Below are 13,843 nucleotides of genomic sequence, written 5' to 3' on the forward strand. Positions count from 1 at the left end.
GGCCGGGGCGCCGCGGCGGGCGGCGCAGAGCGGCGGCGGCGGGCGGGCGGCGAGCAGCGCGCCGCCGGCTCGGCGGGCCGCGGGCAGCGGGCGCTCCGCCCTCGGTGCGCGGGGCCTCCCCTCTCCGCGCCCGCGGAGCGCCGGCGCCCGCCTATATCTACGGCCGCGGCGGCCCGCCGCCCGCAAGGATGTGAGGCGGGCGGGCAGCCCAGCCGCCGCCGCCGCCGCCGCCGTGGCATGCCCCCCCGCGCCCGGAGCCGTCGGCGCGGCGCCTAGCCGCGGCTCCGCGGGGCGATGCTGCCCTGGAAGCGGAGCAAGGTGGAGCTGGTGGCGGGCGAGGCGCGGCGGCAGAGCAAGCCGAAGGGGTACGCGGTGAGCGTGCACTACTCGGCGCTCACCTCGCTGGCCCGCGCCTGCCCCGAGAGCGCCCTGCACCGCGTGGGCAGCATGTTCCGCTCCAAGCGGCGGAAATTCCGCGTGACCAGCGAGGACCCCACGTACACCGTGCTCTACCTGGGCAACGCCACCACCATCCAGTCCAAGGGCGAGGGCTGCACCGACCTGGCCGTCTGCAAGATCTGGAGCAAGAGCGAGGCGGGCCGGCAGGGCACCAAGATGAAGCTGACCATCAGCGCGCAGGGCATCCGCATGGCCCACGCCGAGGACAAGGGGCTGCGCCGGCCCGGCCACCTCTACCTGCTGCACCGGGTCACCTACTGCGTGGCCGACCCGCGCCTGCCGCGCGTCTTCGCCTGGATCTACCGCCACGAGCTGAAGCACAAGGCGGTGATGCTGCGCTGCCACGCCGTGCTGGTCTCCAAGCCCGAGAAGGCGAAGGCCATGGCCCTGCTGCTCTACCAGACCTCGGCCACGGCGCTGGCCGAGTTCCGCCGGCTGAAGAAGCGGGACGACGCGCGGCACCAGCAGCAGCAGCTGGTGGGCGAGCAGAGCATCCCGCTGGTGCCGCTGCGCAAGCTGCTCAACGGGCAGTGCTGCTACAAGCCGCCGGTGGAGCGGAGCCGCAGCGCGCCCAAGCTGGGCTCCATCACGGAGGACCTGCTGGGCGAGGAGCAGGAGGAGCGGGCCATGCACTGCGACTGCGAGGACATCCTGGAGGCGCTGGGCGAGCCCGAGGGCGAGCTGCTGCGCGCCGGCGCCGGCCGCGGCGAGGGCGCGGAGCTGGGCCAGCTCCTCCGCGACCTGGGCGAGCTCAGCCTGGGCAACGACCTGCGCTCGCTGCGCGCCGACCTCCGCGTCCGCCGCCTGCTCTCGGGCGAGAGCACGGGCAGCGAGTCCTCCCTGGAGAGCAACGGCCCGGACGGCGCCGCCCCGCCCTGCAACGGCGCCGACCAGCCGCCCCCCGGCGACCCCGAGACCGGCTGAGCGCTCGGCCGCGCCGGGGCTGCGCGCTCCCTTCCGGCCGGGCGCGGCGCCGCCGGGGCGCACCGGGGCCCCGCCGGGAGTGCGCGGCCCCGCCGGGCCCCCCCCGCCAGCCGCGGCATCCCGGGGAGCGGCCGCCCCCCCCCCCCCGCGCCCGGTGGCGGTGCCGGTGGCCGCCGGAGCCGGGCCCCCAGCCCGCCGCGGCCCGAGTTGGGGAGGCGGCCGCGGGCTGTTTACCTCCGGCTCAGCCCTTGAAGATCTGCCAAATTCCTGGAATAGCTTTCCCCGGGGAGGGCGGCGGGAGGGAGGTGTTGCGCCTTGTTTACAGTCAGAAATCTCACATCCGAGAGGGCCCCCCCCCGCCGGTTTCTCCATTAAAGTCACTCCATCGTGCTGTCGTGTCCGAGAGGTTTGCACTGTTGTGAATTTTTTTTTTTTTTATTATTATTATTTTTAAGTTAGACCCTTTTTTTGGGCCCCGGTCCTGTCCCCGGTCTCAATGCTCTAGATCTTTTGCTGTGCAAAAGAAGACTCTACTTGTGGCTGTTCACCTGTACATAGGGAAATGTATGCAAATACATTTTGTTATTTTTAAGAACACCACCATTGCGATCTCCTCTGTTTGCACATACGTGAAGAAAATAAAGATGACAGTAATTTAAAAGAAACGGGTCGCTGTGGCGATTTGGCCTCTCTGTGTGTGCGTTCCTGTAGGGAGGGGGTGTGGGGGGAAAGAGATCCCTTGGGATGTGTTGTAGCTGCAGGAGGGCTCTGCACAGAAAGGCCCTCGCAAGCACCGAGCGTGAGTCCTGAGCCAGCTGGAAATCTTAGACTGCGGGGAAAATGCACCGGGCACTTAAGGTCTCTTACAAGACACAGGGATGAGGTTTTTCTCTCTGCAGCCTCTTAACGACAGGGGCAGGAACATGCGAGAAGCCTCGTATCGGGGCTCTCCGGTCGGATCGTAGGCTCGAGAAACCTAACTGTGCAGCTCCCGGGTCTGACGTGGGACGAGCTGTCCCCTTGCCTGGCAGCGTGCTCATGGGCGCTGGGAGCGCCGCGCAGCCCTCGCGGGGTTTGTATTCGGGCACCGCCGCTGCAGCTGGTCCCTCCGATCGCAGCGCCAGCCTGTGACAATTTCATAACCTCAGCCAGGGTAAGCGGCGAAGTTGATTAGCCATGGGACTGCCGAGGTATTTTTAGCTGTAAATCTGTTTGTAAGTGGCAGGCTCCCAGGGCAGTAGAGATGTTCCGGTTTCATTTGTCCCCAAGTGGAGGTATCAATTAAGAGATAATTAATCTGGCATTTCTGATGTCTAAATGTTTTCCACTGTGCCTGTGCTGCAATCGGGCGAGTTGCAGGAATGTCAACGAAAAGCCCAACCAGCTGCCTGGGCCAGGCCACACTCCTTGTGCAAGGAGCCAGCCTCTGAACTTGTAAATATCTCATTAAAACAGATTGCAAAATCTGCCACCGCACCAGCGAGAAGCTTTTACCATTGCCTCACTGTGAGTCAGTCTGAGGAGGGAGGCATGCCAGGGTGGTTTGCGTGGGAAGGGGTAATGGTGAGAGGGGGGAGGCCCCCTCAGAACGGTCACCTTCTTGCCCAGGTCACGCTCAGCCCATGATGGGCAGCGAGATGCAGCAGGTGACAGTGGCCGCTGCTGGATTTGAGCACGCTCGGGCTGGCACTGCTGAGACACCTTGGAAAAGAAAAAGTCCATCCTGCTGCTTTTCTCAGGCAAAGCTCCCCTTGCCTTTCCCAGGGAGGGAAGGCACAGGTGATGAGGGGGAAATGAAACGGCGGGGAAAGCTTATCCTGCAGTGCTTTCCCCAGGGTGGGGGCTGCGAGGCTGCCCTGCCTGCAGTTGGGGGGGGGGGGCTGCAGTGCCCCAGAGCTCACAAGTGCCCCAGGTCTATGCCCAGGGCTCTCCGTCACTGCCTGCTCTGTCCTGGGATGGAGGGAGCAGGTAGCGCTCGGAGCCGGGCAGTGATAGAGCACCCCAAGAGCAGGGCAAGCCCAGAAATTCACAGGCTGGTTTGAGCTAAGCCCAGCTGCTGAATGACCGGGCGGGTGTTTGCTTTACATCCTCTGTGTGTGCTTAAAGGTAGTTAACGGCATTAGCTCAGTCAATGCCTTTCCTCTCTCCAGGAGAGCCATCATGTCTGCAACAGTGAGGAAAGGTTTTTATCGCATGCAGGAGCTGAAAGCACAGTTCCCTGAGCAGCACCAGCAGCAGCCAGGGCCTGAAGCATTTCTCCTTGAAGCCATTAGCGGGGCTACTCTGCAGTTTCCTTAGAGGCCTGTACAGATCATTAGCTGTAAACGTAGGGTCTAAATCCCTTTATGCCTTGATATTTTGGTACTAGAACCATTGAAAAAAAAATAATCATACAGATGTCTGCAGTGCTCGTGCACGGTTATTCATGTGTGCTTAACTGCTGTGCCCTCCCCGTAGCAGCATGCATGGGCCTGCAAATGAGAACAAGTGCATGTGAGGAGAAGGTGGTCATTATATTTTCTGCATGGCAAGTTTGAAGGAGTATCTCCCTAGGATAAGGAGAGGAGGAGAGAGCAAGACCTCCTCTGCAACAGGTTTGAGTAAAGGGCTGAGCTGCTGCTGATTTTCTTTTGAAACAAGTAGCTTCTTGCCGAGCTGAAAAGCCTGCTGCTGGCTGATGGGGAGGCAGCCTGGGAGAAGCGCAGGGCTTTGGGAAAGGCCTCTGTAGGACATGCAGGCTGTGCTGACTGCCGTGAGGCCATGCCAGTCCCAGGCCCTGCTCCCATCGGTAGAGCACAAACTGTTCCGTGGTCTCTGCTCAGCGCTGGGTGCAGCCGAGGTGCAGCGTCCCACCAAGCACGGCACGGCCCCTGCTCAGGACGTCGGCAGAGATGCGCGTTCCCCCGTCGATCAGTCTCCATCCATCAGCGCTAACTTGGCTCTACAGCTGGGGATGGTGAATCAGCCCCTGACGCAGCTGAGGCGTGTGGGCTGTGCAAAGAGCAGCGCAGCCTCTGAAACTCTGCTCCCCACCAGCCAGCAGCCCCATCCCACTGCCGCTTTCCCAGGGATGGGCCTGCAAAGGGAGAGCAAAGGCAGCCTGACTGCTCTGCCAGTAGGTTTGGACTGTGTGGGGAGAAGTCAAATGTGGGTACAGATGTTTGCAGAATTACAAGTCGAGCATTGCTACCTGCCACTGGTGCAAATCACTGCCCTGCTCACTGACACATCAGCTGGGGCTCAGCGGGCCATGCTCCTGCCCGGCCTCGGGCAGCCCTTGGAGGTTTCCAGCACGGCGAGGTTGAACACTGAGCTCCACACAGCTCTGACCTAGCAGACAGCATGTAATGAATTGGCCAGAAAATACCCATAACAAATGATACAACACCAGGAAAGGCAATGATCCTGCCCTACAGGCTCTAGCTGCTGGTCTGAATCCGGCACATGGGGCTGATGCTTTGGCAAGTCAGCTTATACCGCACCAGGTGCCTGAGATTTCCAGAGTGTGTTGCAGCTAAACAGAGCATGTGATTATTCCAGGCAACAACAATGATTTCCAGAATATGAAGATATTATGGGAAAAAGAGCATTTGTTGCTAATACTATTTGTTGACTTTGTGCATTTGCTGGTATACTACAGACTTGCTCCTGCACATAGTTAATGAGGCTGAGAGGGGCCACACAAATGTGGAACTGTTTGCAGGATCCCACATGCAGCTTCTTGTTTTTCTCTGCCCTTAGCATGCCCTTCTCCTGTCCTCAGATCTTCCTCATCCACAACAGGAAAAAATATCATCTACAACCAGAAAAATTAGCCAGTGGTCAAATGGAGTGTGCCAGGTCACAAAATGACTTTTAGCCCAGACTGCAGTACTGATTTAGATCCAGAATTATTTGCAGTTCAGTTTGGTGACATGCCCTGCATGGGGTACATCCAGTTTGCCTGGCCAAGGGGGACGCTGCGAGAACCACTGGCTGGGGGCTGCTTGGGACTCCCAGGTGCAAGGTCTGGTTGCATGTCACCTCCAGGTCAGTGGTGAAAACCTCTTGCTTTTGGGGGTCTACAGGCAATACCCAGTATGGAGTACAGCTCCAGCCCCTCGGGTGGTTCCGAGTCACCTTCAGCACACATGCTGCGACTATCATAGGGAAGCAGGAAGGCGTCAGGATTTCCTCCTCAGCAGTGTGTTAGAGAAGAGCAGCAGACCTGTCCCACTGCTGTTAGTCATCCCCAAGATACCACAACTGTCCTATTGCCCAACTCTGGGCCATCATACCAACCCCCCAATTACTTAGTGGGGAAAACCCCCAAATTTCAGCTTGCAAAAGGAGGCGCAGGACAGGTCCCCTACCTTCAAACCATCCAAGGGGGTGTGGGTGACACCACTGCACAGCCCCTGGTTATCTTGGGCGAGGGTGGGCAGGGTCCCACTGGTGACGGAAAAAACCTGCAGTGCTGCAAGTGGCGCGCAGCGCCAGCCGGCTCTGCCTCACCTCCCGCTTCTCCTGGAGCCGGGAGGAAAAAAATACCCTGCATTTCCAAGGCCAGCAGCAGCCCCAGCTCCCACAGAGCTCACGTGCCGTGAAGGCGGCTCCCCCTCCTCACCCCAGCCGCTGGTAGCAGCGGGGGCTGTTTTCCCCAGCAGCTGGAGGGAGATGATGTGCGGGGACAGGAATGCGAGGGCAGGCAGCCAGGGCAGGGCATGGACAGCGTGGGGTCCCAGAGGCTAGGCCAGGTCGGTTCATCCGCGGGGCTCTTCGAGCCCCGCGGATGAACCGACCTGGCCTAGCCTCTGGGGTTCTGCTTCTCCCCGCAGCTCCATCGCCCACCCCAAGCAAGGTAACACCTCCAGCTTGCTGGCTGGTGGCTCACAGGGAGCTGCATCATGGTTAATGCCCTGCAAGGTGCATGAGCTGGGGGTGGGCGGGGGGGGGAATTGGCCGCTGCTATGACCCGGCGTGAAATCAAAGCTATGCATTCAAAAAAACATGACATTCCCCCTTGCCGGTCGGGGCTCTGCCCGGCGGGAGGGCTGAGTGCTACAAAAACACTCGGAGAAACAGTTATATAATGAAGGACATGGGCCCAATCCTGCCCTCAGCTTGACATGGTGGCTCTGCAAGGAGCTGAGCTCCAGGCTGCAGCTGCCCAGCACCCTCCTGGATCTGGCCTAGGTGACTGCGCTCCGTGCTACTGCTGAGGGGTGGAGGCGGGACAAAGGCTGCAAAATGCTTTTTCCCAAGCTGGGAGGTGCTCTGCCTGCTCAGCCTCAGTAAGCCAGAGCCCAGCTCCCATCTGTGGGCTTAAACCAAGCCCCACTGATGGCAGGAGCTGGGCAAGGTCTCACTGGGATAGCCCAGGACTGCCAAAGGGCAGGGGCTTCTTGCTGCAGGCATCTGGGCTTTCATGCTACCACCCTTTAGCTCTGTCCCAGGTGCCTTAGACCCGGCAGGGGCACATGATGGCACACATCATCTGTCCCCATGCCCCGAACATGTCCACAGCTCTGTGGGAAGGATGTGAGCTCTCTCCTGGAAAACTGGCCCCAGGCTGCAACTATAGAGCTCCTCCCATGCTCTCCTGCTCCAAAATGGGGTGCAGCTGAGCAGCTTGCCTCCTGCAGCAGCTGGTCCTGCTGCCACCCCGCATAGAGGGGTGACACACGCGGCGTCACGTCTGGATCTGGAAATCCCTGCTGCTCTGGCGTGGGCGCTCTGCAGACCCCAGGGGACGCAAGGAAAAGGCTCTGGGATGGGATTCATCGCTCTTCCCACGGCACCGTGAAGTTGCACGCAGTCTGCTCGGATGAATGAGCAAGCTAAACTGTGACATTAATTAAAGCTGACAGCGTTCCTGGAGGGAGCCGGCAGAGCAACAGCACCGAAGCCGCTGCTGCTGGGTCTGCGTGCAGAGCCAGGCTCTGCAGCAGGCTGGCCTGGGCATGCCATGGCCCTCGAGTCTTGCTGCGCTGAGCTCTGTGCTCACTCCGGCTCCAAAAATGATGGTGGCGGGCATGCTCTCAGCCCCGAAGGATAGGAGACACCGTGCCCAAATCCAGCCCTGCCAGCCGCCTCCTGCTGAGCATCTGCCCAGCATCGCTCTGCCCTTTCCAGCCAGCCCTGCCTGCTGCCGCGCACCGCCTTTCCCAGCCCTGCACGCTCCCCTCCGGCTCTCCCCTCTTGCTGTGGCTCCTGGCCCCAGGAGCGCTCCAGCCCTGAGGGCCGCTGTCGCTCACACAGCTCTTTTCCCATCCCAGTTTCATGCTGAGTAAGAGCTGCCACTTGCTGCTGTTTCAGCAAGTGCTGGCGAGGGTTGCCTGTGCTGGCACACAGTGCGGGCAGCCTGGAGCGGTGCGGGCTGCTCCTCCTCTGGGCAGGGAATGGTTAAGGGAATTAGGATGAAAAGTTGGTATAAATAATTTGGTAGCTCCTGTAGGAAGATTGCGATTTAGCTTAATTATCATAATTACATTTTCAATCTCTCTGCTAATAATTATGAAACAATAGAGCCAAATGTGAATGCAGCTGCCTGCTTTCCCTACCAGTGACTTCTCATTCTGCTGCTTGAAGCAGGCCCGCAGGATGGCAAGGCAGCCAGCAGGGACAGCGGGTAGGAATGCGGTATTACCCCAGCACCTTGTTCTGAGCATTGGGAAGTCTCATTCCCCTCTGCCTGGCACAGGGATTTTAACTTCAGCTCCAGGATCAGCAATGGGATCATCTGAGAGCAGCCCACTCTGGTGCAAAAACATCTTCTCTTCTGGAATTGGAGGAGAATACTCTGGAAGTATTTGTTTCTGAGCAGTGAGACCTGTGCTTTGCCTGCCCGTGCACGCTGTGGTTGCTGACCCCCAGGAGCAGCTCCTTTCATGTCCACGGTGGCCCAGGAGATAAAACCGGTGCAAGCGGAGAGCAGGTCCCAGGCAGCTACTGGCAGGAACGCTCACTGGCAATAGCTAATTAAACCTGAGCGTTAGCGATGGTGACTTCTGAACATGGACAGGACCGTGTTAGCCCTGCAGCCTGCTTCTGCCTTCGCCCACCTGGGAGGAAATGGAGGCTTCCCAGCAGCAGGGGCAGGTCCTGAGGTCTGTGCCCTGCCCACCACCTTCTCTGGGGGTCCCAGGAGAGCCTGAGCCAACGGCAGCTTGCCAGGCCCCAGCAGCGACAGGCACCGTGGCCAGGAGGCAAATGAGCATGGGGAGGATGCAGGCACAGAGAGCAGGGTATGTGCTGCGTCTCCATCATGCGCAGACCCCTGAGGAGCAGCCAGGGCTGTGGGAAGCCCTTCCCCACCCCACCGTCCGCCTTCATCTGGGACATAGCCTGACCCACCTGGAGGGATCCCCGGTGCAGAACAACACACAGGTCCCTGCTGCGCCCTTGCTCAGCAGCAGCAAGGACACCCCTTGTCCATATCCTGCGTCTCCCCCAGCATCCCCAATACCTCCGCACATCCAGCTCTGATCAGTGCAGGGCTGGGGCAGGTCTATGAGCTCGGGCTCCCCCGGGGCAGTCTGCCACTGTCCCCGCAGGTGACACTGGGTCCCATCCTGCCTCCTGTCTGCCACACTGCTCCAGCAAGTTGCAGGATGAGAACTGAGCTGCTTATCTTTAGTGCTGCTCTGATCTAATTTTACTTTCTTAAGCAATGTTCAGGCTTTAGAGAGTGTCTCATAACGCAAAGGCTCTGCATGGCAAGGAGCGGGGTCCCCTCCACCAGTACAGCAGTTATCCCCCACACATGACTCTGCTGCAAAAAACCTCTGGCTCCAGCGGTGGCTGGAGTGAGGTCTCAGCAGATTTCTAGCAGAGCATGCAGCATGGTACAGCTGTGCAGGAGACCCTAAGGTCCACCAGGATCTGCTGGAGCTGGCAGCCAGGAGGTACACGGCCATTGCTAGGAAAGGCCACTGGAAGATCTGCCTTCTCCCTTTTTGGACTCCCAGCCCAATCCCATAGAGACCTTTTGATTACTGCCGCTTGGAAGTGAGCTGAACCCGCTGCCTCTACCCAGCTTTCACTGCTGTTACTGAAGAGAGAAACACCAAGGAAACCAGCCCCTCCAGGCTGCCGCCGGTGAGCGAGGCAGAAGAGCGAGGACTGCTGCAGGCACAGGGTATTGCAAGGACCTGCTGCGCAGCTGTAGAAAGGCTGAGAGTCCTTATTGCACCTCTGGGCTAACCCGGACTTGGGGTTCATCAGCCAGGCCTTAGACAGTCGCTAGTTCTGCTCCCCAGTTTTGGCTGCCGGGACTTGAGACATGACCTGCGCTCAGGTGTGCTCCATGGCCACGCAGCATCCCAGCGCTTGCGAAAGCGGCTCCGTGGACACTTACACCCACGCTTCCCTGGGGCACCTTTGTGAGTAACGCTGGGCAGAAAGCTATTTCAGGACCCAACATGACTCTCCCCGATGTCAGGTCTAATTAGGTATATCCTGCAAGGGAACAAAGTCCCCTAAAGCCAGCTCTGGTGGGACAATGACATTAAGACGTCCCAGGTGTTCATCTGGGTTCCCCGAGCAAACCAGGAGCTAAACATAGCCCTGGGAAAGTGGCAGGAGGGGGTGGCTGCTGTCCTCTGCACTGAGGTCTCCTGGGGAGGTCTGCTCCTGCACTGGCCATCCCTTCTCTTTCATAACCCGACCTTCCTCTGATTTGCCCCTGAACAGGCAGCAGGTGGGATTCACCTGCCTGCAGTAGGACTAAAGCAGGGATCAGTCTGGGCTCATCTTGGTGGGCTTGACTCATGCTTTACACCCTACACTGGGGCCCATCAAATCTCACTGTAGTTTTCCAAGGAAATACCCATTTGAAAGAAAAAAAAAAGTCAGTCAAAATAGTGAGAAACAGAGAATTTTAGGTATTTAATATTCTCATTGTCCTCCCCCACAATGGCATTATCCTTCTCTAAATAGACGCTGAGCTGAAGACATAACAACACCCTACTTCCCCCAAATAGCTTGAGCAAAACAAATGCAGGAAGTTTGGAGGGGTCGGAGCCCGGGCACCCCCGTGGGCTCCTCGGGGCCTCTGGAGCTTCAAGAGGCTGGCAGCTGAGCTGCAGCGAGCCATGACCCAGGGTCCTGCCCTCTGCAAAATGGGGGTGTCACCTCACGCTCCAAAAGAGATGATATGGGGGGTCCTGGCCCTCGGTCCCCATGCCTGGCCCCAGTGCTGCCCCCCATTCCCAGGAAAGCACCAGTGGGGCAGCCCTGAAGCGTGGGAAAGGCGACAGGGGAGGCACAGACCCCACAGCCCAGCATGGCTCGGTCCTAAAAGCTGGTGGCGGTGGGCTGGCCTGCCTGCTCCCGGTGCCGTGGCAGCCCACCCGGGAGCACCCGCCGACCTGAACAGCCCTATGCCAGCTCCTGCTGTGGGGCGATGGGGAGGAAACTGGCGTCCCCTGCTTCGGTGCAGCCAAGCTTCGCCGCTGGCATCGGTGCCCGCTCCGGTGCGGTGAGCCGTGCTTCTCCTGCTGCACCATGCATGGGGTGACGGGGACGCCCCGGGCCGTGAGCAGCCGCCACACAGAGTTGCTTCATACGGAGGCTTGCGGTTCCCCCATAACGGCTGTGTGCTGTGGGGACAGCCCCCTCCCTGTCCTTCGCCCCAAAGCAGGGGTGACATTCCCCCTCCCCAGCTGGTGCTGAGCCCCCGCCAAGCACCTGGGGCTGTGCTGGGACCCCCGGCGGGAGCTGTTTCACCGGGACCGGGGCTTTCGCACATGAGGGCAGAGCCCCCAGCGAGAGCCACACTCAGACAGGCAGATGGGGTTCGACCCCAGGGAGAGGTAGCCGAAAACTGGAGGGCTGGCACCTGAGGCGAGGCTGTGCGGGCTCCTGCAGCCAGCGTCTGCCTGCAGTCCCAGCGAGCCTCGTCCCAGTTCGGCTCTAGTGCAAGGCATGGAAAAGCTGCTGCCAGCAGTTACGGCACTTAAGCAACTTCTCACAATCGTCTGTAATGGCAGAACCAGCAGTCACTCGGAGATGCAGTTAGACTTTCCCTCCCCGAGGAATCCTGTTAACTGAAACCGAAGCGCAGAAGCAGGGAAATTGCTCGATGAAGTGGTTTGGTAACTGTGAAAAAGAAGAACTTGTTTTCTTTGTCTTGCAACAGCAAATTGCACAACGTGACCTGCAGCGGCTTCAGCTCGGCAGGTTTTCAGGAGGAGGCTGTGGGGTGATTTAAAATTCAGACTGTAAGGAGGGAAGTGATTCCGAGGCCGTTATGGACCGTATGGTATCCATAAGGAACGTAGCGATGGGTGATTAAGGTGGCAGTGACTGCACTTGCTTTGCTACTCAGATGCCCTCCACGGGCATGGGTGAGCCCTCCTCTCCCATTTGGGGGGCCAGCTCAGAGAGGAGCTGGCTCAGCCCCAGGGCTTGCCCGTGTTCCTGAGGTAAGTGCAATGGCCTACGTACAAGAGATGCATTAAGCAAGAAGAGCTTTTAAGAGCTCAGTTTGCTGGGTTGCCATAAGAACCATTACGGTGATGACTTTTAGCCATTTAACATAAAAATACTCTTTGGCAAGGTGAAGACGCTCTGCAGGTCAGCCCAGGGTGGAAGGAGAACAAAAGCCACCGGGCCAGCTCAGTTAGGATTAATTGCTTGTCTTGGTGTCACTCCTATGTACCCCAGGCCCAGATATGAGCTGGATGTGCTAGGTGCAGGACAAAAGAAGAAAAAACCAGTAGCGCTGAGAGGAGCCAGCAGCAGAGACCAGGACGAGCCCTGGCCAGGAGAGCAAGCCTGAGCTGAGGTTCCTCTCCTCCCTTCTTCTGCTTCCTTCCTTCCCCAGGTGCTGCTGCCCTGTCCTGGCTTTGCCATTCAGACGTGAACGGGAATGCTCCAGTGTGAAGCAAAGGCCACGGACACCATATATTTAATTCAACTCAAGAAAGGGTACTGGGTGTTAAAAGGAAAATGAAAAAAAAAAAAAAATTCCCATAAAAACCTTCCAGCTCTGTTTTGTCCCAGTTTTAAATGGTAAAATCTGTACTTTGTTCTCAGCTATTGTTGCAAAATTGAACCACTTTCAGCCTCTCACCTTACTTAACCGCAGGCTACCTTCACGCAGAGCTGCTGAGTGCACCATGGAATCAAAGCTCTCGCTTGCCCTAGAAACCTGAAGTGTGTGAACGTCGCTAAAACGCACATAAGGAGCCCGGGGTTTGAAGCGGAGCGAAGTCAAAAGCGAGCGAGCCCCCAAAGGACAGCTGGTGCGTGCTGCTCCCAAGCTGAGACATGCTGTACCTCACAGCCCTGTAATGCCTTCCCAATAACTGCCGTGGCCTAGAAATAACTTGGTGCTAGACAGTGCTCTTAGGAGGCTGATGGATGTTGCTGCCTTTCTGCAGCTGGCTCCCACCCAGCAGCACTGCCCCTCGGCTCACCGGCACCGAGGTCCTGGCTTGAGGACCTGCAGCACCCATGAGTGATGGGCGCTGAGCTTTGCTCGGGTGGCTAGGTGAGCAGGTCCTCTCCTGGGACAGAGGGAAAAAAAACATCTCTGGTCCTGTTGCGGGTGCGTTCGCCTCCCTGGGGGCTCTGCCTCCCTGAGCAAGTCCAGCACACAGAGCTGCCGGGGTCGTGTTTCCATTCCTCTTTGGAGATGTGGTCCTGGGAGGGGACTGAGCTCCAGCAGCTCCTCCAGCTGGAGAACACTGGTGCTCCGCAGAAGCATCCCAGCAGTGCTGGCTGGTGCCTCCCGGCGTCACTGAGTCCTGCTCAGCCTTGGGTTGCGCACCCCGCTGGATTCTGCGGGGCCAGGTATGCTCCCGCAAATGAGACCCGAGGCCACTCCAGCCCCATTCCCAGCCCTCCACGTATCCCCTTCGCTGCTGCCGCTCCTCTGAGCGGGCTGTGGGGCAGCTGTCCCCTGAGCCCCCCCAGGTCCTCCTGCACCCGGCGGCTGCTGGAGAAGCCCTGACCCCTGCCAGGAACGGGCTGGTTGCTTGGCCCTGGATAGAGGACAGCGAAGGTAAATGCAATCTGCTGACCGTGCTCCTCCTGCCACCCCAGCCAGATCCACGCTCTTGGCTGCTGTGCAGGATGGCTATGCAAAGCCCAACAGCTGCTGCACTTCCAGTTCCCAGGCGGCCACTATTTATCAATGAACGAAGCGAGTCCTCGCCCACGTGAGCACCGTTCACAAGCGTGTCTGCACGGAGCAAGCAACCAGCAGCACTGGAATGTCAAAGTCAAGAAAGCCATCCGCCCATCCATCCATCCTCCCTCTGCAGAGAAGGCAGGGATGCTCTGGCTGTCAGCAGGTAACGTAGGGAGGATAATTCACTTATCAAGTCATTTACTGCAATTCTTAGTTATTAATACTGTGCTTTCTATTTCTTTTAGGTCTTGTGTAATCTCTCCCCTGCTCTGACTCATGCTATCCCAGAGAGTCGGAGCTGTGCACTGCGTTAGCACTGCTTGTGAGATGCGTGAGCTTCTT

The 13,843-nt window shown here is 58.8% G+C and overlaps 1 protein-coding gene across 1 annotated transcript; it reads left to right on the forward strand.

The window, feature by feature from the left end:
- On the forward strand, window positions 1-2,068 carry FAM43A (family with sequence similarity 43 member A). The gene has a single exon (XM_075031662.1). The coding sequence runs from the start codon at window positions 295-297 to the stop codon at window positions 1,381-1,383; it is 1,089 nt and encodes a 362-aa protein (XP_074887763.1). The 5' UTR covers window positions 1-294; the 3' UTR covers window positions 1,384-2,068.
- Window positions 2,069-13,843: the final 11,775 nt, after the last annotated feature.

This window comes from Buteo buteo, chromosome 7 (assembly GCF_964188355.1).
Source record: "Buteo buteo chromosome 7, bButBut1.hap1.1, whole genome shotgun sequence".
NCBI classification, from domain to species: domain Eukaryota; kingdom Metazoa; phylum Chordata; class Aves; order Accipitriformes; family Accipitridae; genus Buteo; species Buteo buteo.